Source organism: Vidua macroura, chromosome 14 (assembly GCF_024509145.1).
Source record: "Vidua macroura isolate BioBank_ID:100142 chromosome 14, ASM2450914v1, whole genome shotgun sequence".
NCBI classification, from domain to species: domain Eukaryota; kingdom Metazoa; phylum Chordata; class Aves; order Passeriformes; family Viduidae; genus Vidua; species Vidua macroura.
In genome coordinates this window covers 20,468,743-20,493,979 of record NC_071584.1, presented here as the reverse complement: position 1 = coordinate 20,493,979, position 25,237 = coordinate 20,468,743, and the positions used below count along the sequence as shown (strand labels likewise).

The 25,237-nt window shown below is 60.6% G+C and overlaps 3 protein-coding genes across 6 annotated transcripts; 1 reads left to right on the top strand and 2 right to left on the bottom strand.

The window, feature by feature from the left end:
* Positions 1 to 37: 37 nt before the first annotated feature.
* On the bottom strand, positions 38 to 5,860 carry SRPX2 (sushi repeat containing protein X-linked 2). The gene is made up of 10 exons (XM_053990215.1): positions 5,423 to 5,860; positions 3,564 to 3,647; positions 3,286 to 3,477; positions 2,985 to 3,161; positions 2,560 to 2,686; positions 2,351 to 2,472; positions 1,533 to 1,712; positions 1,271 to 1,404; positions 1,075 to 1,196; positions 38 to 755 (listed from the first exon to the last, which is right to left on the bottom strand). The coding sequence occupies exons 1-10, from the start codon at positions 5,490 to 5,492 to the stop codon at positions 575 to 577; spliced, it is 1,389 nt and encodes a 462-aa protein (XP_053846190.1). The 5' UTR covers positions 5,493 to 5,860; the 3' UTR covers positions 38 to 574.
* A 2,354-nt stretch (positions 5,861 to 8,214) lies between these two features.
* TSPAN6 (tetraspanin 6) lies at positions 8,215 to 13,720 on the top strand. 4 transcript variants are annotated; one of them, XM_053990182.1, is made up of 8 exons: positions 8,216 to 8,344; positions 8,439 to 8,627; positions 8,863 to 8,937; positions 9,487 to 9,585; positions 10,079 to 10,234; positions 10,905 to 10,988; positions 12,657 to 12,756; positions 13,002 to 13,720. In XM_053990182.1, exons 1-7 carry the CDS (start codon positions 8,258 to 8,260, stop codon positions 12,723 to 12,725), a joined length of 759 nt encoding a protein of 252 aa, XP_053846157.1. In that variant the 5' UTR covers positions 8,216 to 8,257; the 3' UTR covers positions 12,726 to 12,756; positions 13,002 to 13,720. The 4 variants fall into 4 exon arrangements, with proteins under 4 accessions (XP_053846160.1, XP_053846157.1, XP_053846158.1 ...); XM_053990183.1 differs by lacking the exon at positions 13,002 to 13,720 and adding an exon at positions 12,921 to 12,999; XM_053990184.1 differs by lacking the exon at positions 13,002 to 13,720 and adding an exon at positions 12,906 to 12,982.
* A 2,352-nt stretch (positions 13,721 to 16,072) lies between these two features.
* On the bottom strand, positions 16,073 to 24,542 carry TNMD (tenomodulin). Its single transcript, XM_053990262.1, has 7 exons — positions 24,468 to 24,542; positions 24,210 to 24,344; positions 20,918 to 21,058; positions 20,039 to 20,140; positions 18,175 to 18,328; positions 16,798 to 16,970; positions 16,073 to 16,463 (listed from the first exon to the last, which is right to left on the bottom strand). Exons 1-7 carry the CDS (start codon positions 24,513 to 24,515, stop codon positions 16,254 to 16,256), a joined length of 963 nt encoding a protein of 320 aa, XP_053846237.1. The 5' UTR covers positions 24,516 to 24,542; the 3' UTR covers positions 16,073 to 16,253.
* Between the last annotated feature and the right edge of the window lie 695 nt (positions 24,543 to 25,237).

The following is a 25,237-nucleotide window of genomic DNA, read 5'->3' as shown; positions in this document are numbered from 1 at the left end:
TTCAAGTTAATATTCTACTGCCAAAGCAGTTCCCAGAAAGGGTTCCCCGTGGGTGGTGGGAGAGGGGAGTGACTGGCAGGGGAGATGGCAAGCCCTTTAGGGTGGACTGCATGCTGGCTGGCTGCTATGGGCTCTGCTGAGTGTGGGGCTATTTGCTTTTAATCAGGGCTATCAGAGTGGGAGGCGTCGGGTCCAGGTTGTGCGCAGGGTGAGCCGTGGGGAGGCTGAAGCTGCTGTGCTAGAGGCTGTCACACTGCTGGCCGGCCTGCCCTCCCTGCCCTGCCACTCTCCTCTGGCTCCCCGGCTCCCCCCTGCCCTGGGATTTGAGCAGGGGCACTCCAATGTCTCCCACCAGGGTCCTGGCTGGGCTGAACCATCCCCCAGCTGGGAACAGCTCCTGGCTCTGGGCAGCGGGACACTGCTGGGACACAGTCCCTGCTCACCTCTGTGTGCCAGAACGGCCGGAGAGGGGCTCCCCTTCCCCGCAGCTCCTTGGCACCCTGCTCCTCCTCTACAGTGGGCGACTAGAAAAGCAGAAAGGAAGGTGTCCATCCCCGGAGGGCAGGGCCGGGGGTCACTCGCAGGGGTCCCCGCTCTGTGCCCGCCGCGCCGCCTCGCGCTCGCTCAGCAGGTAGGTGTCGATGAAGACGAAGAGCTCGTCGGGGCTGACCGGGGAGATGTAGCGCTCGCGGTCGGTGCCCGCCTTGTCCAGCAGCACCGCGTTGAAGTGCGAGCGTGTGAGGTGCAGGAAGCGCCTGCAGGTGCAAGGGGGGGGTCGCTGCTCAGGGCTTGCGCTGAGGGCTGAGCCTGCCCGCCTCTTGCGACCACGCTCAGGTCCTCCTGGAGTGGGGGCTCCCACCTCTTCCTCGGGGCTGTGAGCTCTGGGAAGCTCTGGTGACACTGCATTCCGACTTGCAGGGGGTCCCCCCGCTGCACGAGCCCCTCTGGTGCAGCAGAAAGGGGCTGTTCGTGAGCCCAGCTGCAACCTCATGCTTTGCCACTGCTAGAGGCGCTCCCCTTCCCTGTCCCCTTGAATAGCCACCTGGCTCTGCAGGACAGCCCCACCTGCCCTACCTGAGCTCCTCGATGATGCCAAGGGACAGCCGGTGCTCCCGGATGCGTCCCACCTCGTGTGGGGGCTGCCCCACCAGCTCCACGGTGGTGACGTGGCGCAGGTCCAGCCCGCAGGCAGCTTGCTGTGGAGGAGGGCACAGTTGAGGCGGTGCTGGATGCAGAGGTGGGGAGGGGGGCGGCAGGAAGCTCTGCTCACCTGCAGCATGGAGATCTGCATCTTGTAGTAGCGGTTGGAGGGGTCGGGGGCCGAGATGACCAAGAGGCGGCGTTTCTCGTGGAACTGATCCAGCAGGCTGGCGGCCGAGTTCACATCCGTGTTGATCTGCATGGCTGGGGCACGACACAAGCGTGTGGGGAGGTGCCATGGTGCTCCCATCATCCCTTTGACCCATCGGGCAGCGCCCCGCAAAGCTCTGGGCATGGCCACGGGCAAGTCCTGCCCTGCCCGCCCCACTTACGTGCACAAAGGGGCTGGGAGCCCGTCCACTGCTGGGTGGACTGGCAGACCCGCAGGGAGGTGCCCTGGCGCTCGAAGCCCCCGTCGCACAGGTACTCGCAGGTGGCTCCGTAGTTGTTGCCGTCGGAGGTGCAGGAGATGTACCCGTTCTGCGGAGGCTTCAGGACAGGGCAGCGCCTCACTGCAGAGAGAGAAGCGGTGTGAGGGCTGGGGGTGATGGGTGCCCAGCAGTGGGTGTGCAGGCTGGGGGTGATGGGTGCCCAGCAGTGGGTGTGCAGGCTGGGGGTGATGGGTGCCCAGCAGCGGGCGTGCAGGCTGGGGGTGATGGGTGCCCAGCAGTGGGTGCACAGGCTGGGGGTGATGGGCGCCCAGCAGTGGATGTGCAGGCTGGGGGTGATGGGTGCCCAGCAGTGGGTGTACAGGCTGGGGGTGATGGGTGCCCAGCAGTGGGTGCACAGGCTGGGGGTGATGGGTGCCCAGCAGTGGGTGTGCAGGCTGGGGGTGATGGGTGCCCAGCAGTGGGTGTGCAGGCTGGGGGTGATGGGTGCCCAGCAGTGGGCGTGCAGGCTGGGGGTGATGGGTGCCCAGCAGTGGGTGTACAGGCTGGAGGTGATGGGTGCCCACTACTGGGTGTGCAGGCTGGGGGTGATGGGTGCCCACTACTGGGTGTGCAGGCTGGAGGTGATGGGTGCCCAGCAGTGGGCGTGCAGGCTGGGGGTGATGGGTGCCCACTACTGGATGTACAGGCTGGGGTGATGGGTGCCCAGCAGCGGGCGTGCAGGCTGGAGCTGGGGGAGCAGCGAGCGGGAGCGCTCTCACCGTGGACGCGGATGCTGAACTTGCAGCTGGCGCGGTTGTAAGCCTGGTCGTGGGCGGTGTAGCGGATCACATGCTCTCCTTCAGGGAATTCGGAGCCGGGCTCCGGGCCCCGCAGCGTCACCCTGACCCAACAGACAGGTTTCTCCATCAGCAGCCCGGGCACGGCCTCCAGCCCTCGCTGGCAGTGCCCACAGCGTCTCTGCCCTCACCTCTTGATGACACCGTCAGCAGAGTCCCTCACGCGGGGAGGGTCCCAGTAGACGGTGGCAGTCAGCTTGCCTGGCTCTGCTATGCGCTCCCGGGAGTCTGGACAGCGGATTCTGGGAGGCTCCAGATCTGCCCAGAGGGAGGAGAGGGATTGATGAAACCTGTGGATGCCTTGGCTGAGCTATGAGAGCGGTGTAGAACCACCCCAGGCACCTCGGAGCCACCCGGACCTGCTGTAAAGCCAGCGCTGAGTGCCCCAGTCCGGGCTGGTGCCTGTGCCTCAGGGCTAATGGCACTGCGGGGAGCAGCAGCGACAGGGAGGGAGGTGCGGGAAATGTCCGGGCTGGGTGTGGGGTGACACCTGCAGACACCCCAGGCACGGGTGATGATCCCCTGCACGCCCCAGCAGCGTGGGCTGAGAATTTACCTACACAGCTTGGCTCGCTCCCGCTCCAGCGCCCATCCTCCATGCAGATGCGGCTCCGGTCGCCCTCCAGCTGGTAGCCGGGCAGGCAGGTGTAGTCACAGCGGGAATCCATCTGCACGCCTGCTGAGCACACGTAGGAGCCCCGCAGCACCGCCGGCAGCACGTGGCACCGGATTTCTGGGATGGAGACAGCAAAGAGGGGAGGGAAGCGGCTGGCGGCCGCGTGGGTGGGCAGAGCACCCGGGACTGGCCGCTGTGGGTGCCTGTGGGATGCTGGCAAGGCGAGGGCTGGGACACTCACGTCGGCAGTACGCCATCCCCGACCAGCGGCGGCTGGGCAGGCACTGGACAGCACCGGGACCCACCAGGCGGTACCCGCGGGCGCAGCTCAGCTCGCAGCGTGTCCCCAGGCTGCTGCGGTAGGAGCTGCCCCGGGGTGAGTAGCAAGTGGCCTCTCCGCGGTGGATGTTGAGCGTGGCGCACCACTGGGGCACTGCGGGAGAGCAGGGAGGTGATGGAGGAATCTGCCATGCCTCGGTTTCCCCACGAGGACACAAAGGATGGGTTGGGTGCCGTTACCTCGACGGTAATCCAGGGCAGGCTCGGGGGGTGGTTCTTCTGCGTACACCTCGTTGGTGTGACTCTCCAGGTAGTAGCCAGAGCCTGGGAGGAAGGAAGAGACGAGCAGGCTGCAGGGTAGCTCATGGCTGCAAAACGTCCCGCAGCTGCCAAGGAGCAATCCCAGCCCTGGGCAGACCCTGTCCTTGGGGCTGCTGCCAAGGGTTAAACCGGGCAGACCGCGAGCCCGGTCCCCGGTGACATGGAGTGCGCTGGCACCAGCCGCAGACTAAACAGCGGCAGGGCAGCCGTGCTTGTGGCAGGAAACGGGCGCTGGCGCGGAGCGGGCTGGCACCGACCCCCAGCTTCGTGCTGCCGGGAAGTCCGTCCACCCGCTCCCATGGCACCGTCACTGCCACGGGGCATCCCCAGGGAAGGGAGAAAGCTGCCCTTTCCTGCCCTTTCCTGCCCTTTCCTGCCCTTTCCTGCGCTTTCCTGCCCTTTCCTGCCCTTTCCTGCCCGTCCCCTCACCAAGGAAGGGATGACGAGCACGCTGCCCGGGCGGGGGCTGGTGGGCGTGCAGCCCCTTGCCCGTGCTCCAGGGAAGGATGGAGCTGCTGGAGGGGCTCGGCCGGAGATGCCGGCCCCTCGCCACCCGTGCTGCGCAGCGGGGCCCGGCGGAGGACGGGGTGAGGACAGCCCTGCGCCATCCTCGCGGGCCGCGCTGCGGCCGCGCCGTGCCTTCACGGGCAAGGTACTCGCCGGTGAGGAGGGGGCCGTGCAGGGGGAGAGGCTGACGTCCTTCCCCTCGGCCCCTCGGCGCCTCGGCCGGCCGCGGCATTCCCCAGCACTGAGCTCACGTTTCCGCCGCGTTTCCGCTGGCCCCCGCCAGCGCTGCCCCCTCCCCGCCGCCCGCCCAGCCCACCGCCTCCCCTCCGGCGTGGCGGGGATGCTCGGCCTGGGGGGGACCCCAGGAAAGGCGGCAGCCCCGCCGCGCCTGCACCCCATGTCCTCCTGTCTCTGCTCCGGGTTTTGGGAAGGGGATATCCGCCGGAGCCGACGCGAGCAGAAGCCCCGCCGTCACGGGGAGGAAACTCCATTACGCATCTTTCCAAAATGAACTTTACTATGGAGCACTGCTCCCCACGAGTCGCCCGCCCGTTTTCACAATGCGTTTTTCCAGCTGCCCTCTCACGCTGCCATGGATCCTCGGGGAGCAGAGGAGCAGGGGCGGCACCATGGGGGCGGCGGTGGGGATGTGTCCGTGACCTGGGGAACGAAGCTGTTTCCCGGGGGGGCTGCCAAGACTCCCGCCGGGGCCCTGGGGACGGAGTGCACCGTGTCCCCGCAGGCCCATGTGCCATTTAATGCTAATGTTTCCTCCTACTGCAAGTGCTGCCTTTTCCTTCTCACCTGGCGCCGGCACGGCTCCGGCCGCACTGGGCAGGAGCATCCCCAGGCGTGCTGGCAGCATGGCCAGGGGACGGGATGGAAGTAGGGAAGGGGGAAATCACCCCAAACAAGGCCTGTGACCTGGTCCAGCCATGGGGCGGTCGGGACTGTGTGCTCCGTCCAGCAAACATCTGCGGCCGGTGGCCCCGTGGGAGCGCGGAGTCAGCGGGAAGCGGCGCTCCCGCAGGCGGGGGCGTGAGCAAGACAGGCTGGTTTTCTGCTCCTCCCTGGATGCCTGCCAGCATCCCCTCCGTTCCTCCCTGTACCCACAGCTCACCCGCACAGGCACCCCGTTCCTCAGGCACTGATGCTCTCCCGGCATCGCTGCTCCCGGGGATCCTCCGTCCCTTCCCACCACGAGCCCTCCACAGGAGCAGAACCGCGCAGGCTGCCACCCCAGGAGCCAGCCCCGCTGTGCCCGCACTCACCTTCGTGCCACGTGGATGACACCAGCCTGGCAAGGACAAGCAGCAGGACGGGGGCTGCCTCCTGCGCCATCCTGGGGAGCCGGGGGGCTGCGCTGGGCAGCCCACCTGCCGTGCTGGGTCCGGGAGCAGCCGCGAGCCCTGGCGAGGATGGAGAGGAGCTGGAGGCAGGATGACGGCCCCCTCTGTCGCCTTGTCACGGCGCTGATGTCTGTCCCTCCTGCCTGGCCGCTCTGCTTGTGCTGAGCAAACTTACTTTCCCCCTTGGCTGCCCATCCCAAACATTCAAAAGCCGTGAGTCAGGCCCAAAATGATGAGATTGTAAAAAATAATAAATCCCAGGATCGCCCGTTTTCCAACGCGCCTCCTGCTTCTCCGGGGCTTTAAAAGGTTGTAAGAGGTTTTCTTCTGCAAGCAGAAGAGCCAGGAGCCTGTGTGGACACAGGAGAGAGCCAAACCGAGCCCGTGCCAGCCCTGACGGGCTCCGGGAACGCGGGGCCTGCAGGGACGAGCACAAACCGCAGGAGCCGGGTCCCCTTTCCCACCTCTTGCCAGGAGGGAGGGAGGGAGAGACCCCGCTGCAGGCGGAAGGCTCCGAAACCGCTGCCGAGGCAAGCGCTTCCAGCCGGGGTCTGTTCCCCGCTGCAGCCCGGCCCCCGCAGGCAGAGGCAGCGCAGCAGCGCCTTTGCTGGGGCCGCTGCCCCGCAGCCCGGGGCTGGGGTCGGGCTGGGGTCGGGCAGGAGCCGGGCCCGCCGCGGCCGGGAGAAGCGAGGGGTGAGCCTGGCACGGACAGGTAGGAGCGCTCGCCGGGGGTGTGCGCGGGGGGGACGTGCTGCTGTCTCAATGGGCTAATTAATTATGCGGCGGCCAGGCTGAGAGCGCGCTAATTACCGACACGCTGTCCCGGGCAGGAGAGGCCAGCCGGGAGGGGCTGCTGCTGCCGGAGCGGGGGTCCCGCAGCCCCCCGCAGCCCGGGGACACCCCCGGGACACCCCCGGCAGGGCTCAGCCCACGGAGGGCAGGAAGCCCGGCGCTTGTTGGCGGGCTGGTAGTGCCATGTGCCGGTAGTGCCGTGTGCCAGGCGCGGGGTGCCTGTCCCGCTGAACACCTGCACAGGGAGTGGGGCACGCCAGGGCTGGAGCAGGACAGCAAGGGCTGGCTGGCACCGCGCAGGAGGTGGCACGGGACAGGCAGGGGGTGGCACCGGGGAGGCAGGGAATGATGGCATGGGTCGGGAAAGGGGTGGCACAGGGTAGCGCGGGGCAGGCGGGAGGTGGCAGCGGGTGGCACCAAGCAGGTAGGAGGTGGGATGAGGGTGACACCGGCAGGCGGTGACACGGGGGAGGCAGCGGGTGGCACTGGAGAGAGGGTGACACGGGCCAAGCAGGGAGTGGCACCGGACAGGAGGTAGCAGGGATAGGTACGGGGTGGCACGGGGCAGGCAGCAGATGACACCGGACAGGTCGTGACAGGGGACAGGCAGGAGGCGACACGGGACCAGGGGGTGTCCCAGGACAGGGGGTGACAGGGGACAGGGGGTGTCCCAGGACAGGGGTGTCACAGGACAGGGGGTGACAGGGGACAGGGGGTGACAGGGGACAGGGGTGTCCCAGGACAGGGGTGTCACAGGACAGGGGTGTCCCAGGACAGGGGTGTCACAGGATGGGGGTGTCCCAGGACAGGGGTGTCACAGGATGGGGGTGTCCCAGGACAGGGGGTGACAGGGGACAGGGGTGTCACAGGACAGGGGTGTCACAGGACAGGGGTGTCCCAGGACAGGGATGTCACAGGACAGGGGTGTCACAGGACAGGGGTGTCCCAGGGGACAGGGGTGTCCCAGGACAGGGGGTGACAGGGGACAGGGGTGTCCCAGGACAGGGGTGTCCCAGGACAGGGGGTGACAGGGGACAGGGGTGTCCCAGGACAGGGGTGTCCCAGGACAGGGGGTGACAGGGGGTGACAGGGGACAGGGGTGTCCCAGGACAGGGGTGTCCCAGGACAGGGGGTGACAGGGGGTGACAGGGGACAGGGGTGTCACAGGACAGGGGTGTCACAGGACAGGGATGTCACAGGACAGGGGTGTCCCAGGACAGGGGTGTCTCAGGGGACAGGGGTGTCCCAGGACAGGGGTGTCCCAGGACAGGGGTGTCTCAGGGGACAGGGGTGTTCCAGGACAGGGGTGTCACAGGACAGGGGTGTCACAGGACAGGGGTGTCCCAGGACAGGGGTGTCACAGGACAGGGGGTGACAGGGGACAGGGGTGTCCCAGGACAGGGGTGTCCCAGGACAGGGGGTGACAGGGGGTGACAGGGGACAGGGGTGTCACAGGACAGGGGTGTCCCAGGACAGGGGTGTCACAGGACAGGGGTGTCCCAGGACAGGGATGTCACAGGACAGGGGTGTCCCAGGACAGGGGGTGACAGGGGAAAGGGGGTGTCCCAGGACAGGGGTGTCCCAGGACAGGGGTGTCACAGGACAGGGGGTGACAGGGGGTGACAGGGGACAGGGGTGTCCCAAGACAGGGGTGTCACAGGACAGGGGTGTCCCAGGACAGGGGGTGACAGGGGACAGGGGTGTCCCAGGACAGGGGTGTCCCAGGACAGGGGGTGACAGGGGACAGGGGTGTCCCAGGACAGGGGTCTCCGGGGCGCCCCCTGCGGGAGGAGGGGGGAAGAGCACGGCGCTGGCAGTCGCGCTCGGCCATTTCCGTGAGCGCTCGGCCACCTCCGGAGGGGACGGGACCGGCCCCGCTCGGGGGCGTGTCCGGGGCGTGTCCCCGAGGCCCCGCCCCGGCCCCGCCCCGGCCCCGCCCGGCCCCGCAGTCGCCCCGTGTCGGCCATGGCGTCCCCGTCGCGGCGGCTGCAGACGAAGCCGGTGATCACCTGCCTCAAGAGCGTCCTGCTCACCTACACCTTCGTCTTCTGGGTGAGCGCCCGCCCTCTCCCCCGCGACGCGTCGCGGCTGCGCCGCCCTGTCGCGATAGTTGCGAGCCACCGCGGCTTTCCCCTCTCCCCACCAGGTGTCGGGCATTGTGCTGCTGGCCGTGGGCATCTGGGGTAGGGTGAGCCTGGCCGTCTACTTCTCCCTGTTGGACGAGAAAGCCACCAATGTCCCGTTCGTCCTGGTGGGCGCTGGCACCGTCGTTGTCCTCCTGGGCACCTTCGGCTGCTTCGCCACCTGCCGTGGCAGCACCTGGATGCTCAAGCTGGTGGGTGGCCTAGGACAGGGCGGGATGGAGCCCCGTCCTCTCCTGATCCATCCCGACCCGTCCTGATCCATCCCGAAACATCCCATCCTATTCCTGTCTGATCCCATCCCATCCCTACCCCGTCCCATGCTGTCCTGCCCCCTCCTCTCCTCCTCCACTATCCCCTCCTGTCCCATCCCGTCCTGTCCTACCCCATCCCATCCATCCCCTCCCATCCCATCCTTTCTGCCCGCAGTATGCCATGCTCCTGTCCCTCATCTTCCTCATCGTCCTGGTGGCCGCCATCGTGGGGTTCGTCTTCAGGCACGAGGTGAGTCTGGGTGGCCACTGCCATCTCCCGGCGCTGCACAGTGAGTTTGGTGCTGCTTTTACCCCAGGGCAGTCGCAGATGTCACCGAGGGACAGAGGGGCTGCTTGGGAGCGGTGCTTAGTTTAACAAAAACAGGGTTAAACCAGCACAAAGAGCAGCCTGGTCCGTGTAAGGACCCAGAAGGACCAGCCTGGGTGCAGGGTCAGCCCAGCACAGCACGTTGTCCCTCCAACAGAACAGGCAGAGTAGCCCTGGACTGTAATTTCTGGCTTTGGTCTGTCTTCTGCAATAATTTCAGTAATTAAAGCTCCCGGGAGGGTTTCTGTGCCTGCTTGGGCACGGCGCACGTCCTTGTTATTACAGGCAGCATCCCTGCTGCCACAGTGCATCCAGCCTGCCCTTTAATACAGCCTCTAATTGCCTGCTGGCTGGGGAACGTCTGCTGGCCACGGCCAGAGTCATTGCTGCCGTCCCTGAGCGGTGACTAAGGCGGGACGGGGTCCTGCGGGGCAGGAGGGACAGCACCGCCCTCAGACCTCTCTCTTGCAGATAAAGACAAACTTTGAGAGTAACCTGGAGCTGGCCTTGAAGGACTACAACGTGACGGCGGATCGGCACAGCGAGGCCGTGGACACCATCCAGAGAACGGTGAGAGCCCGGGCTGGCAGCAGGGGGATGCTGCCCTGGCCCAGGGTGTCACAGCTGGGAGCTCTCCCCTGGCCCAGGGTGTCACAGCTGGGAGCTCTCCCCTGGCCCAGGGTGTCACAGGGGGATGCTGCCCTGGCACAGGGTGTCACAGGGGGATGCTGCCCTGGCACAGGGTGTCACAGGGGGATGCTGCCCTGGCCCAGGGTGTCACAGGGGGATGCTGCCCTGGCCCAGGGTGTCACAGGAGGAGCTCTCCCCTGGACCAGGGTGTCACAGGAGGAGCTCTCCCCTGGACCAGGGTGTCACAGCTGGGAGCTCTCCCCTGGCCCAGGGTGTCCCCCCAACCTCTGTGGCATCACCATCCCTGCACAGGCTTTGGCCTTTGGCAGAGGCTGGGTGAGATGGGCGAGGCTGGGGCAGCCATGGCATGTTGGTGGCATTAGGGGTCAGTTCCCTGGTGTGAGCAGCTCCCCAAATGTGCTTCCCACTCCAGCTGCACTGCTGCGGGGTGCAGAACTATTCTGACTGGGAGAGGACTGAATACTTCAGCCAGAGGGGCATCCCCCGCAGCTGCTGCAAGAACCAGAACGACTGCTCGGAGGAAGATCTGAAAGACCCAAACAAGGCCAAGCTGAAAGTGTTTGTGGATGTAAGTTAAACTCAGAAAAATCTGCCTGTGGGTGCTGGAGGTGGGAAGGGCAGGGATGGGTGTGTGGAGGAGGGCTGGTCTGTCCCTGGCAGAAAGGAGAACTGCCCTATCCATGCTGATGTTCAGTGGTCCAGAGACTCCCCTGGAGTGCAGGTAGGGTAAGGGTATGGAATCCTCCCTTCTTGCCTGAGGTTCCCCCACTCCTTCCTTTGAGATCAGGGCCCAGCCAGACGCAAGCACTGGCCTTTGGGGATGTGTGTTTTGAAGAGCAGGTGAGTAAGGAAGGAGCTTCCCAGTGAAGTTTGTTTCGGCAGTGCTGACATCTCCCTTCGGTGCAAAGTCCTGACCCGGTGGTGAGGGCGTGTGACCTCATCCACAGGGAAGGCTGAGCGATGCAAGGGCTCTTCTGACGAGTCACCTGGCTCAGGCTGGGAGCAGCCCAAGGGCAGTGCTCCCCCTGATAAGGCATCTGGGCTGGGACACTGGTGGGGGCAGCCCGGGTAGGGAAATGGCTTTGCTGAGGTCTGGCAAGAGGGGTCAGCCAGGACCCCCCTGCTGCCTGCACAGGAGCATCTTCCCCTGGAGCTGCCGGTGCTTTGGAGAGGAGCTGGTCTGTACTCCTAGGGGTGGAAAGCACTGGATCCACGTGCTTGCTTTGCTTCCTCTGCAGGGTTGTTTTTTCCTGGTAACGTCAACAATGGAGTCCAAAATGAGCGTTGTGGCCGGAATCTCCTTTGGCATCGCGTGTTTCCAGGTAAATCTCCCTTGTCTGGCTCGGGAGGAGTGCAGAGTGAAGCTAGCAGGTCTTAATTTCAGTGCAAAGTCTGCTGTGTACAAAAGGCACAGTTGGTTTCGGTCAGGGAGGGGCAGCTGCTCTGTGGATTCCCTTTGGATTCAGTCTGGCTGCTGTGCAGGCCCCAGCTCTATTTCCTTGTGCCCAGGTTTATTTGGAAAGACCTCTCCAACAGACTCCAAGAAAAAACAAACGGAGATGGACAAACTCTCTGTGCCTGCTGCTGGCAGGGATCAAATCTGTGCCCTTCCTTTTCCTACCCACCCACACTGTTATCAGGAGGGTGTTCGGCATCGCTCCCGTGCGGTGGCGTCGCCGTGAGTGCCGGTGTGGCACCACTTGTGCTGCTGGCTGACCACCCTGCCCTTATGGCCTCTCCCCCAGTGTCTCCTTCACTTTATTGTGCAGGGCACTTCCTGCAGCAGCAGCAGCGTGCTGGCCAGCCCCAGCTCCAGCAGCTTTATCCCGGCAGGAAACGGGAGGCCCCTGCCCCCAGCGCCGGGCGCTGACGCCGCGCTGGGCTTTCCCGAGGTGCCGAGGGCTTTCCGATGGCTGCAGGATGTGCAGCTGGCCCTCCTCCAGCTGTGCTCTGGGAGCTTGCTGGGCTCTGGTGCTGAGCAGCCAGCCTTGCCCTCGGAGGGGCTCAGATTCTGCCTCCCCTTGAGCCGGCACCCAGAGGCCGTGGTGTGAGCGTCAAGGTGCTGCTGGCCCGGGGCTGCGGGCTGGGGAGCAGGAACCTGCCAAGATACTGCTGTGTGAGCTTGTCACAGTGTGTTTTCTGTAACAGATGGGCTGAACTGGGGAGAGGTGGGAGCCTGCAGCTCGTGGTACCGAGGGCTTTGGGAGAGCCTGAGAGCTGGAGCTGCTCCTCTCTGCCCGCTGCTCGCCCCGCTCCTCCCTGGCTGGGCTGGGCTGGGCTGGGCTGGGTTGGCTCTGCACTCGCTGAGATGTGGCTGATACACCAGTGGTGAGCTGCACACACACTCCCAGCTGCAGCATTATCTCAGCCGATGGCAGGCTTGGGAATTGTAACCAGTTCCTAGCTTTTATTGCCCCTTCAGCGAGCTTGGCTGGGTCACACATCTGGCAGGGACCCCTTGTGCTGATGTGCCTCTAACTTGGCTTGTGGCGGTCAGAGTCATGCAGGATCTGGCCCTGGAGTCTGCACAGGTGCTGGGAGGCTGTGTTGTGATACCAGAGCATGTTGTGGTAACAGTACCTTCCTGCTGTGAGAGCAGCAGCCTTGCTTCCCCCGGTCCTTGCAGCAGGGAGAGGTGCTGCCATTCTCCAGTGGCTGTGTCATTGGCTGTGACACTCCTGATATCTGTGTAATCTCTGCAGTTACCATAAAACAGTAGATGCTTTGTGAAGCAGCTTGTAAGGGGATGGGACCTGGAGCATCCCTTGTGAGGAGCTTGTTTAGTTGGTGCCTGCCAGGATCCCGTGCTTCAGGCACTTTCAGTGATTCTGAAGCAGGGTGCAGCAGCCCTTGTAGTGGTTTGTAAACCCCACTGTCCATCCTTGGATTTCGTAAAACCCTGGAGCAATTTGTCAGGTTTTCTCCTGAAAACACCTCTCCCTGGTTTTGGCTCTCTCTGACAGGTGGGGTTTGTTTTTCCTCTTTTTCAGTTGATTGGCATCATTCTCTCCTGCTGCCTGTCCCGGTACATCACGAACAATCAGTATGAGATGGTGTAGCTGGCCCCCAGCTCTCTGTGCCTGTGGCTGGGTATGTCTGTAAGCCTGGTGGGCTGCCTCTGCCCCCCTGGCTGCTGCTGGTCACTCGTGGGGTGGGGGTACCACACGTGGGGGGGTTTAGGGTTAGGGAGCACCTGCAAGACCGTGTCTGCTGTGTCATTTTACCCTGTGTCATTTCAGCCTGTGTCATTTCAGCCTGTGTCATCTCAGCCTGTGTCATCTCAGCCTGTGCATAAATCCATCCTGTCTGCTGACACTCTGCTGTGTGCATTGCAGGGAATGGCTGGGGAATGGCCTCCACCTCCAGTTTTCCTCTGGATGCCACGTCGTGAAATCTTGCTTTGAACTGACTGATCTTCTTCTCAACTAGCTCATAGAAGGGAGTGCAGCAGCTGTCCTGGTGCACTCAGGGACTTGTCCTGACACTACTCTGCTGTGCCACCGCCTGGGATAATAATTGGTGTGGCTGTGGTGGCTGCAGGCAGGCGCTCCTGCAGGCACTGCAGCCCCTGGCTCGTGCCCCGAGTGCCACACTGTGCTGAACTGCTGTGCTGGTGGCCTCCCAGGTGTCCCAGTGCTCATCTTCAGTGCCTCCACTGGGAAAGAGATGCTTCCCTTCCCTCGGGCAGCCCCTGGACATCCCCTCACTCTCCAGACACAGTTGTTCTTGAGATAGGGCTGTTAAAACACAGTCCTGCCTGCCTGAAGCCTTGGCTCAGCAAGGTTGTTGCCAAGCTGTCTCCTCCCTCCCCTGGGTTTTATATACTTTTTTATAGTTGTACTTCTCTAAGTACGGGCTGTAGTGGTTCTTTGTAAGCTGTAGTGAGGTTTGGTGATGTAGCTCCTGGTGCCTTTACCTTGGTAGGTGTCCTTGCACCGATTCAGCTGTGACTTGATTGTCAGTATTATATGCTGCTTCAACTCATTTTATGTATTGAGTAGAATTCTTTTTGTCCTGAGACACAATAAATATTAAGATATTTTACTCTATGAAAGCTCCTTGACTTTTCTTTTCATGTCCTGGAAATTCCTCTGCTTGAAGAGCAGCAAGTCCCCCCGGGGCTGATCTGCTCACTCTGGGCCAGGCAGGAACCTCTGGCCATTGCAGTTTGCATTCTTCCAATGTGCACTGGTGCACTTCTGCTTGCAAATAACTTCTGTAATTGAATTTTCTTCATTACAACGGTTGTGTAACAGTGCTGGAGCAGAGGGCCTGGAGCAGCCCAGCCCAGGAGCGGGGTGGGTAACTTCAGCCCACAGTGAACATGTGCACCCTTGGCCTGCTGGCCGCCGCCTTGGGGCAAAGGGCAGGGCAGTGCCAGGCCCCAGCTGCTCCCCAGGGCAAGAAATGTGGATTTAAGCTTTTAAATTCATTTGTTACTGCTCATTTTTGGGCTGCTTTGTCAGCAAGCCCCTGCCTTTGTGAGCCTGGTGCTGCAGTGAAGCACCCCTCTGCCAGGCTCGGGGCATTTTTGGGTCTCAAGCACTGAACATAAATGGTCTGTGTCTGGCTGGATGCGGGGCTGCCTGTCCTGGTCCTAGGGAGCAGGCAGGTGTAACCAGAGCAGTGAAGCCAGGGTGGCAGTGGTGGCCCTGTCAGTGTCACCCCTGTGGCCAAAGCTGCCTGGGTGCTGGGGGAGCTGCCCCAGCCCAACAGGGACCTGGCACGGGCTCAGCCTGGCTGCTGACGGAGGAGCCTGGAGGGAAACGCCCCAAATCCTCGTGCTGCATTTCGCCCAGGTGAGTAAATCAGACTGCTGTCAGCTCGGGGCTGGCTGAAAGCCTCCTGGCTCGGGATGGCGAGGCAGAGTGCGTCAGAGCACGGGAGCTGGGCTGGAGACTGGCTAAGGGCAGAGAACGGGTGGATGGAGGCAGGGCAGGGACACGTGAGAAGCAGGATTCGGATAAACCCATGGTCATCTTAAAGCCTGCACAGAGGGAAGGGCCCTGCCCTGCTCTGTGCCCCTGCCTCTGCGGGCAGATTCCTTCCTGGGGCATCCAGTGGAGGTGATGCCAGGTGGATGGGGATGGTTCTGGCAGAGGCTGGCACAGAGAGCCTGGAGGTTTCCCAAGCAGCTGCAGGAAAACCAGCATGGGTTGTGGAGGCTTGTGCAAACCTGCTCGTCCCCAAAGGCAGCAGAAGCACAGCAGCCATCAGAGGGTGTGGATCTTACCTGCTTAAATAGCACTGATGTAGATAACTCACTTTAATTTGGAGAGATGTTCTGGACGTACAGGCACGTGCTGGGGGAGGTGCCAGGCAGACTTGGGGCACCAATGTCCTGGCAAAGGCGTTGGGTGCACCTTGGTCACCTGTCTGGACACCCTGAGCAGGGGCAGAAGCATTTCTGGCTGGCCCCAGGGCTCTGGTTTCTTGCAGCAGCTGTGGCTGGGTGGGTTTTGCACATCCCCCTGCCGTGTTTGCACTTCCACTCTCAGTGGGATAAATGTCTCAAGGGACTTGTCAGAAAGGCTTGGTGTCCCCAGGGTGGTTGGTGTCCCTTGGGATGCCATGTGGGGAGCTCTGCTGCTGTGCTCCCAGTGTTTTAACCACTTTGTCAGGGCAGCTGTGTGCAGGGAGGAAGAGAACTGCCCTTAGAACGTGCTCAGGTCCCCTTGGGAGCTGTGGGGATGTGAGGAGCAGCCCTGGGGGTGCCACACCTGGCACCTGTGTCTGTTCCCTGCTCTGTCTGTACATTCCAGCCATGGCAGTGTGCTCCCCTGGTGACACTGAGGGGTTTGCCTGGTGACACCCGCAGGATGCCAGAGCTCCTCAGCAGCAGCTGGCTCCCTGGGATGAAATCTGGGACCTGGCTCTGGCATGAGCCCCAAGGGCACGGGCAGAAAGAAGAGTGCCCAGGGGTGCACGGGGATTTTGGTGTAAGCCTTCAGCCCTGTGGCAGGCTGTCCTGCTCGGGGCAGCTGCAGTGTTCAGGACTTACTTCTTCCCTCCTGCAGCTCAGCCTTCACCCGTTTGTTGGTGACAGGGCTGGGGACACCTGGTGGCACTTGGGGTCCTCCACAGGAGTGGACTCCTGACTTTGGCTGCTCGGTTGCTCAGGGAGCTCCTTGTGCCAGCTTCTCCCTGTCCCCGTGCACCAGAGAGGACTGGTGGCACGCCGAGCCGCCAGCAAGAGCTGCTGAGCACGTCAGAGCACGCTGGAAGAGGTCAGGACGTGCTGAACAGCCACCAGCACCACCAGGGAGCACATCGGGGACCTCTGCACGCTGCGGGTGAGGCCAGCGCTGGCAGCGCCCGCACCTGAGTTATGGATGCTCCCGGCGAGGCAGCCGCGCAATTAGATCACTTCGCAGACCCATTAAGCATCGGACGGAGACGGAACGACTTTCCATTCTCTTTGCAATCGCTCATACAAGACGTTTATTGTTCGCCTCTCGCTGCTGCTCGGCGCGGCTGCCGCACACTCTGCGGGAGCTCTGGGCGTGCGGGGTGGCACCGCGGGAGGGGCCACGGCCGCCAGGTGCTGTGCCAGCAGCGCCTGCAGGGTGGCAGCGGGCACGGCCAGGCTACACCCTGCCCAGCATCCGCGCGATCCACCAGTTGCAGGGCATGATGATGCGGCAGATGACCCTCCCGCCCTGGTAGCAGTAGGGGTAGGGGTAGTAGCCCAGCAGGGGCTCGCAGACCCGCCGGCAGTAGCGGTTGGCACGGCGGCACTGGGCACAGCAGTAGCCTCGCTCATCCCACAGAGGGTGGAACTCCAGCCCGTTCTCCGACTGCCAGGGAGAGACAGAGTCAGGGCAGGGAGGGGGCTGAGGCACCCCGGGGGCGTGGGCAGGACAGCCTGGCAGGGCACTCTGGGCACCCCGCGAGAGGAGCAGACACATGGAGACACCCCGCTTCCTCCCTCCTGCAGCTCAGGCTTCACCCGTTTGTTGGTGACAGGGCTGGGGACACCTGGTGGCACTTGGGGTCCTCCACGGGACATGCACATCCTCCCCACGGGCATGCACGGGGCATCCCAAGGAGCACAGCCGGCACACCCTTGACCGTGCCAGGCTAGCCCGGGACTGTGGCCAGGGCAGCCCAGCGTGGCATGCCCTCACTCACGTAGTCGTTGACGGGCAGGTCCTCCTCGGTGAGCTGCCGTGCCCGACGCCTGGGCCCCGCCTGCGTGTCCTCCTCCGGCTCGTGCTCGCTGCCCCCGTCCAGCCAGCTCTGGCTGCCTATCAGCAGCTCAGGCTCTTCTTCTTCTGCCCCTTCAAGGTTGGCCAGCTCAGGAGCTACAGGAAGAGTCCAAACGTCGCTGTCAGTAACCACGGAGCAGGGGGACAAATGCAGCGGCAAGAATTGATGTCTCTAGCAGAATCTGGTGCCAAGGTACACAAAAAGCCCGCTGCAAACCAGTGCTCCATTGCCTCCTGCTCTCACGCAGCCTGGGGCAGGGCTGTAGGAGATAATGGCCCATTCCATCCCCGTGCCCATCGGTGGGTGTTGTTGGCACCTCCTGCATGGGGCCGTGGGCGTGCAGAAGCACATCCTCCTGGTGGGCTCTGCTGCTGGGGGGTGGATTTGTAGGGCCCCATCAAAGCAACATGATTTGGGGCAGATCATGCCCAGCTTCAGCTCTCTTAGCTTGGGAAAGAACCGCAGCAGCAATAATTTCCTTTGCTAGGGAAGGTGCCAGACAGCCTGGGGACACTGCTGTCCTGGCAAAGGCTTTGGATGCACCTTGGTGGCCCAGCCGGACTCACTGACCCAGGACACTGCTGCAGGTGGGTCTAACAGCAAGGACAGGGAAGCAGAGAGGGGACAGCAGGCAGGGACACCAGCCTCCCTCTGCACAGGGAGCTCTGGTGCCCACCTGCCCCCCGGAGCACCGGTGAGCTGGCACCTGTGAGCGATGCCGTGTGCCTCTGCGGCTGCAGAGCAGAGGGAGTTTGCTCAGCAGGGATTTTTAAACTGGCTCATTCGGCTGGAAGTGGGTTAGAGAGAGCGGGTAATTACACCAGCACATCTCAGAGGCCACAACCTCTGCGAGGGCTGTGTAGTGAGCAGCTGGAGGTGGCAACCCCGCCGTGTGATTTCGATGCAGATGTCTGCTCACACTCTGATGTTCATGTGGTGACGAGAATTTAGGCGTCCCAGTTTCCAGCAGTGCTGCTTTCTTTGCAGGTACAAGGGATTATTTTTTTTTTCCCCTTGTTATGAGGAGGGTGGCCACTCTGCAAAGTGCAGGGCAGCGGGGAGCTGGCAGAAACAAGTGCTTTGTAGAGAGAAACTTCAGCCCCTGCTATTACATTGGCCATGATCTCCTGTGGTCACAGGCAGCACTGTGTTCATGTCTGAGGTGTACAAGGAGGCTGTGAAAGTGGGTTCCCACCACGTCACAGAGGGGGACGTGGCAGGGGGGCCACAGGTGTGTGACAGGGCTGCTGCCAGTGAGAGGGCTCATGGGTCCCTTGGGGAGGAGATGGCTCCTCGTACCTGCTATTGGCGTGGGGTGGATCCAGAAGATGGTCACGTTTTTGCAGATGTCAAAAATTTTGGAGCTCTTCAGGAATTCCTTGTTCTGAATGGGCTTTTCCCCAGGCACCCAGACCACAGACTGCTCAAAGTAGGTGGTGGTGATTTCTTGTCCCTGGAAGAAGAGCAAGACATTACCCTGGCGTGGTGAGACACCCTGTTCCCACCACTGGCTGCTTCTCCTCCCAGAGAGCAGCTGGACTTCACCTGCCTTGGCTCGTGGTGCTCACAGGATGCACAGGCAATACCCCAACAGCCCTCGCCACCCTGCTCTCCTCTCTCTTAGTTCATCACCCAAGACCCTTCTCCTGCACAGCCCCCATTATCTGGAGGAGCCTTCTGGAGCCCCCCATGTCGTTTAAAACACAAGATTAAAACACCTCTGCTCTACTTTGCTCCTGGGATTTAATTCCTCTCTCCTTCTGCTACTGATTTTTTGATCGAATGCTTTAATTTACTCCTCACAGAAATTCTTTGCACGCTGTATTCTGTAATTTATACCACATGTCTCTGCTGTTGCATTAGTCCATGGTGTGTTTTGGCAGGCACTTAGGGAGGGAGATATATAAAGATTATGGGATGGGTCTGCGCTGAGCTCTCTGCCAAGGCAACGTTGTCTGTGTTGGTGGTGGTAGCCCATAGAGCAAGCTGGCAAAAAGTGTTTTTCTCTCCAGAAGGCATCTAGAGCTGTGTATCTCTTTTATAGAGTTTTTCCTTACGGCTTTGGGAAGTCATAGGAAGGAGCCAACACAACCTGACCCAGTCTGGGTCATTTTTGGAGTCTCTGGTGGAAGCTGCAGGGTCGGGGAGGTGCTGCCTGCAGGACCTGGCAGCGTGCAGGCTCCAAGAAGACATGACTGGAGCTTAAATCTACATTTATCTCACTGGCTTTCACATTTCAGCTCTCTACCCGGGGCAATGTTCTGCTAAAGCCTGGGAAGTTATATCCCTTTTACGACGGTAGCTGAAAAGATCTATTAGCTTCTCAGGGCATAATCAAAGAATCGGTGTCTGGGAATTTGGGTCATGATTCAGGGAAATGTTTCTGCCCACGCTTCATTTCAAACACGTGTCCTGCTGGCGTTTTATCTGCAGCAGCTTCCCTGGGGGGGATTCAATCTGCTAACAAAATGGGGAGGCAGGAAGGCTGTGCCACCACCGGGGCCTGGGCATGGGGATGGGGACAAAGGGCCACTGCTGTCACGGGACTGAGCTGTCACTCCAGGCCACACTGTCAGGGAGGGGTTAAATCATGGAGTCCACGCTTTTTCCATGCTCCTTGCAGCAGGATGCAGGGCAGTTAAAGGGGTGCAGGAAGCAATCAGGCCCATCAGTGGGACATGCAGGACAAGGAAGTGGCCCCAGCCTGGTGCTTCCCACCTCTCAGGTCTGCATGCCAAGAGTTTTCTCAATTTGCATTTCTTAAATGTGGCTGCTCTTTTAAATCCCTTACTTCTGCCTCATTCTGTTTGAAAACATGAGGCTCAAATCTTGGAGAAAGCAATTTGATTGACTTTTTGGTGCCTGCTAATCCTGAGCTGCCTTACGACCTTTTGACTACAACAGGATTATTGTTCTTGATCTCTGGTATTGTGCTGAGAGGCTTTTGTCTGTTGCTTTCTAATCCAATCTCTTTTCACTTGTTTTTATAAGCAATCCTCTGAAATAAGATCAGTTTATGAAGCGATCACAACTCATTATTTCTTTATTGCAGCATCTCTGGGAAGGCTGGAGCAGATGGGAAGGCGGCAGGAATGGCAGCCCCTATGGCAGGGAGAGGAGTGGATTTCACAGGGCAGGGGGGAGCCCTGTTTTAGTCACCTACCTCAAGCTCAGGGATCTTGGCCTCTGTTGTCTCAGGTAGGACTTTAGTCTGAGTTTTGATGAAGCATTTTTGAAGTCCCACAAAGAAGATGCCAGTTATTCCCTACAGGATCAAAGCAAACACCCAAAAAGCAGTCAGGGCAAAGAGTAGGAGGTAGGGTACAGCTGGAGGAGGAAGGTTTAGTCATATTTTTCCTGTTGCTATTTTTGTGCCAGTTCCATTCAGCAGCGGTGCTAAGATGTACTAACAGGTTCTCATAAGGGATATTGCATTTTATGGTTTGGGAGAACTGGGCTTTTTACAAATATTTTAAGGCAGGTAGTCATAAAATTTTACGCTGCTCCTCTTCTCCTGATAACTATCATGAGCTCTCATTATAATAAATAAAAATATGCAGAATAGCATCTGACCGTTATGGTTATATGAACATTCAGCCCCCAGTTCCTGCTAGGTTATTAACTCAAAATTTTGCCATATGTCACTGCACAGGGTATTTCCCTACAAATTTTAATTAGGTTTCATAGAGAGCCTTCTTCAGTGCCATGAGGTTTTAATGCTCTCCAGACAGACAAATGCACTGGGCTCAGGTAGACTGATGATCATGGCGTTCCTTTGCAAGGGTAAATCCAATAACTAGCTCTGGCTTCTAAGCTGTATTTCATTGGGACTGAACCACGCCACCATTAAATACAGGTGGAAGCTTATGTAGATAACACATCTCCTTTCCTCTGAGAGCATCCCCAGCGTGTCTGGGTCTCCCTCCCCCCACGCAGGGATAAATAGTGCTGGGACTTGCTCCAGCGACCTCACAGTGTCCTGCAGGATCCCACCAGTCCTGCTGCAGGCCTGCAGGGTCTCAGGGACAAGCTGCACACTCACGTTTTTGAAGTCATGGATCTCCAGGATCTCCTCACTGCCATTCCCGCTGCTGAAGGTCTCTGTCCTGGCCAGTGGGTCAATCTCCATCACAATCTTCTTCTTCTCGCCGTTGCTGAAGAACGTGTGCTCCATGTCATAAACCTGGGAGGCCAAAGTCACACAGGGCTCAGCTGAGCACCCCTCTGGTTTCACAGGCTGTCCAGTGGGCAGACAGGCTGTGCTGGCTGTGTGACCACTGCTGCTGGGGACCCTGCCATGGGACTGGCTGCTCCCTCACAGCCCAGCTCTGCGCCACAGCGATCACCAGGCCAGCACGAGGGGAGGCAGCTCCCAGGGGGGAGCCTGGGCTGGGTGAAAGGGCAGGCTGCAGCCAGGACGAGGGGCAATGTGTGTCAAACCTGGGGGGAGATGCTCCTCCCACACCTGCAGCAGGAGCTTTGCCCCAGCTCAGCCTTTGCTGGTGCTTTCTGTGGCACGAGCCTGGTTACATCCCAGGCTGGACTGAAGCCCCGAACCCACAGGTACTTCATTCTCCCTTCTCCCTGGCCTGCACACTGCATCCCTGGCTCGTTTGCTCCATCACGCTGTCCCCGGCTCACCTGCTCCATCGTGTCCTCCCCAGCTTACTCGCTCCACCCCTGTGCCTTCTGTTTTTCCTGAAAGGCAGAGGTATGAGCCTCTCTCTGCCTGGAGGAGATCAAGGATTGCCTGCGGATCAAAGACCTCCTCGAGGGCTGCTGCAGAGCTTCGGGGCTTTGGCAGCCGGCTTCGCGGCGGCGCCGCTCCCCGGGGAGCAGCAGCCCGCTGCCGCTGGCAGGTCTCGCCGCACGCCGCCAGCCCGGCAGCCCTCGGTCTCTGCGGATGCCTGACCCTTACAGGATGAGCAGTGGCAGATGCTATTTGAAGCACAAAAACGATCCTGCTGGCGCGGCGAGAGCTGGCGGGCCCTGGGGAGCCTCGTTTCCCAGTTCGAACCGCGTGGAAGTGAAGGGCTTGTGCAAATCCCCTCCAGTTCACCAGGCAGGGAGCAGAGATGGAGGCACGGGGATGGGAGAGCCCTGCTCATCCCACGGCATGGCCATGGAACCAGGGCAGGAGCATGCTGGCCCCACTGGTGTGGGGCAGGAGCTCTGCCCTTAGTGCCAGCCCAAAGCCCCTTTCACAGTGCCCTGGTTCCTGCACATCCCTCCCCGTGGGGCTTCAAAGCCTCTTAGCAGTGTTCCAGCATTGGTGTCCCCTGTTTGGCACCCACGTGGGTGCAGAACTGCCTGTGCAGACGGGAGCTGATGGGAACATTCACACCCCTGCTCAAAGGTTAGAGGAGTGATGTGTGCCTTGGCAGCCACGGACACCTCCTGTTGGTCTGCAGAAGACTTTGTAAAGATCTATAGCTCTCCGTGGATTTTATGATATGGTAAAACAATCTGAAGCCTAAGATGGGTGGAAGGCGTCTGGTTTTGACTGACAAAATGCACAAAGTGCCATAAATCATTTCAAGGAGGGCAGGATCCCAGGTGGCACCTTACCTTCAAGTGCCTCTCCATTTACAAAGAATTACTTTGGCCAGCACAGCGGCCAGCTAACCCACTTGGGCTTTGCCAGCTCTGTGCTGCTCAGAGAGCTATGAGATGTTTTATAGGGCTAAAAATGACACTTGCTGGTGAATGGCTGAAGTATGTCCCTCTGCAAGGCTGTGATGAACCCCTCGTTAGCTGAATCATCAGCTGTGCTGGCTGGCGAGGAGGCTGCTGTGCAGAGGGCAGAGCCGTGTCCAAGGCCACCCCTGGGAGGGGCGACCTTCTTTCAAGTTTTTTTCCACTCTCCAGTTACATGAAGGAAGCTTGAAGGGTTTCATGTTCCTTAAAGAGTTTAATTCCCCTTGGCTGATATTTTTGAGCGTTACCAACTTCCAGCCCCCCCCCCCCAGCTTGTTTGTCCTGAGGACTCCCGGGCAAGCTGGAGAAGCCCCATGGCCACAGGGACAGGGCAGTGCTGGGCTCTGTGTGCAGCTCTGCTGCAGGAACAGCTCTGCTTTCTCGTGACCTCACACCCCACTTCCCTGCCCATCAGGTGCTGGGGAGTGCTGCATGGACTCCATCCTCCACCAGTGGGGACACCAAGGGCTGGGGCTCTGGATGTCCTTTCTGAGCTGTGGCATTGTCTCTGCGCTGCCTGCTTGGAGAAAACCGCCCCTCCAGGGGTTAACAGCCTCTTCCCCTCATGGCTGGCATGACCCCTGTTTTTCTAGGAACAGTAGAGACTTTATAATCGTCTTGGCAGGATTCTGGAGGAACATATGGCTTTTATTGTTTTTCCTTTTATTTCAGGGGGTATTTATTTCTATTCGCTGATAAGAAGATAAAGTTTCCAGCGAGCAGGGTGCTTCCTCTGCCCGGCAGGAGGGCGGCCTGGCCAGGCTGGAGCAGCTCCAGGATAGTGCAGGGAGCACACTGGAGATGCCAGCGTGGGAAAGAGGCTGCCTCGGCTGTGCGCAGGAATTTTGGAGACGTTCTCAAGAGCCAGCAAAACCCACTGGTGATGGGGTGCAAAGCGGGGCCTCCTGGATGAGCATGGAAATTCGAAGGAAGGGAGGAGGAGGGGCACCAGGCAGGCTGTGGGTTTCAAGGTTAAAGGATTTGCTTGGGGTGTGGGATAAAGAAGGGCTTTGGCAGCACTGTCAGGGTGCTGGGCGGCAGCAGGGCTGTGCATCTCCAGCTGTCCCTGCCCGGCACTCACAGCAGCGTCCGTCTGCAGCTGGGAATAAAGGAGCCCAATCCAGTTAGCAGGAGCTCCTCCAGAAGCTAATCCGTCTCACCGTCCCTCACATTGCAGACACATTAAAGTAAGAAATATAATCCATGACAATCAATCACCACTGCGTCCTGGCTTTCTCTCCTCTTTATGCGGTGGCATAATGACTTTTCCACCGGTTTCTGGCAAGATAATTGAAATGAAATGGAAAATATTTTCTTACTTGTCATAAAATTTGCTGCCGGTGAAATAAGAGAAACTTTAACTCTTCATGGCGTAGCTCCCATCCCCTGTAATTGTCAACTGGGGAAAGAACGTGGTGACAGGGGAAAAAGCCAGCCTGCATAAAGCAAGAGCTAGTTATGAATAATACAAAGAATTTTAAAAGTCCCATGAATACCTGTGGTCTGAGAAAATGCATTTTGTGAAGTTGCCTGGGTTTTGGAGAGTTGTTAAAAGTTTCAGCGCGTCAAGGGGAGGGGGACAGCTTTGTCTGGGGAAGCAACGCTCTGAAATGCCGGATCAAAGAGTTTTTACTTACTTTTCTGGGTGCTGGGTTCCAGAGGTATTTGACACCAAAAAATATCAGAATGAGGGAAAGGAGCAGCACGCTGAAGAGCAGTCCACAGAGCTGGTACCTGGGGCAGCTCTTCTTCCGCGGCTTGGCTGCTTCTGCCTATTGAATGACAAAGCAGCGATAGGCAGGCTGCAGGGGCTCCCGGCGGGACGAGGGCACGCACCTCTCAGACATTTCTGGCACTGCAGGGATGCAGGGTGGCAAGGCAAGCCATGAACTCACGTCCAGAAAGCGGCAGTCCTCCGGGCTGCGCCGAGCTGTCCCTCCCATGGTCTCCTCCGTGTGCGAGGAGCCAGCCCGCTCCGAGGTGGAGTTACAGAGGCTCTGGCTGCACACGCGGTGGGAAGGCTGGGCCACGGCCACCCCCACGGAGGGACAGCCAGCTGTCCCGCAGCGCTGCTGGCCCCACGGCCCCGCCGTTCCCACGCTGGTGGCTGTCACGAGCGGCCAGCGCCGCGCTTCTCCTTCGGCCTCTGCTTCTGCCCTGAGCTTGGGCCCACGTGCCAACGGCTGGAGGTGCCCAGACTGCCGCTGCCCCATGAGCCTGGGGACAGGGACACTGCTGCGGTGTTCATGTGTGTGTGGGAACAGCCCGGGAGCTGCATGGCAGGGGACACAGACACGGCAGGGGACACAGGCATGGCAGGGGACACGGGCATGGCACAGGACATGGGCATGGCACAGGACACAGACATGGCAGGGGACACAGACATGGCAGGGGACATGGGCATGGCAGGGGACATGAGCATGGCACAGGACACAGACACGGCAGGGGACACAGGCATGGCAGGGGACACGGGCATGGCAGGGGACACAGACATGGCAGGGGACACGGGCATGGCAGGGGACACGGGCATGGCACAGGACATGGGCATGGCAGGGGACATGGGCATGGCAGGGGACATGGGCATGGCACAGGACACAGACACGGCAGGGAACACAGACACGGCAGGGGACACAGACATGGCAGGGGACACGGGCATGGCAGGGGA

Coding starts and splice junctions, on each gene's coding strand:
- SRPX2 (XM_053990215.1), bottom strand. CDS start 5,492: ATGGCGCAGGAGGCAGCCCCCGTCCTGCTGCTTGTCCTTGCCAGGCTG. Junction 3,162..3,285: donor GGGGATGGCGTACTGCCGAC/GTGAGTGTCCCA, acceptor TCTCCATCCCAG/AAATCCGGTGCCACGTGCTG. Junction 1,197..1,270: donor TGCAGATCTCCATGCTGCAG/GTGAGCAGAGCT, acceptor CCTCCTCCACAG/CAAGCTGCCTGCGGGCTGGA.
- TSPAN6 (XM_053990182.1), top strand. CDS start 8,258: ATGGCGTCCCCGTCGCGGCGGCTGCAGACGAAGCCGGTGATCACCTGC. Junction 8,345..8,438: donor CCTACACCTTCGTCTTCTGG/GTGAGCGCCCGC, acceptor TCTCCCCACCAG/GTGTCGGGCATTGTGCTGCT. Junction 10,989..12,656: donor TTGGCATCGCGTGTTTCCAG/GTAAATCTCCCT, acceptor CCTCTTTTTCAG/TTGATTGGCATCATTCTCTC.
- TNMD (XM_053990262.1), bottom strand. CDS start 24,515: ATGGGAGGGACAGCTCGGCGCAGCCCGGAGGACTGCCGCTTTCTGGAC. Junction 20,141..20,917: donor AGATCCATGACTTCAAAAAC/GTGAGTGTGCAG, acceptor TTGATCCTGTAG/GGAATAACTGGCATCTTCTT. Junction 16,971..18,174: donor CCACCCCACGCCAATAGCAG/GTACGAGGAGCC, acceptor CTCTTCCTGTAG/CTCCTGAGCTGGCCAACCTT.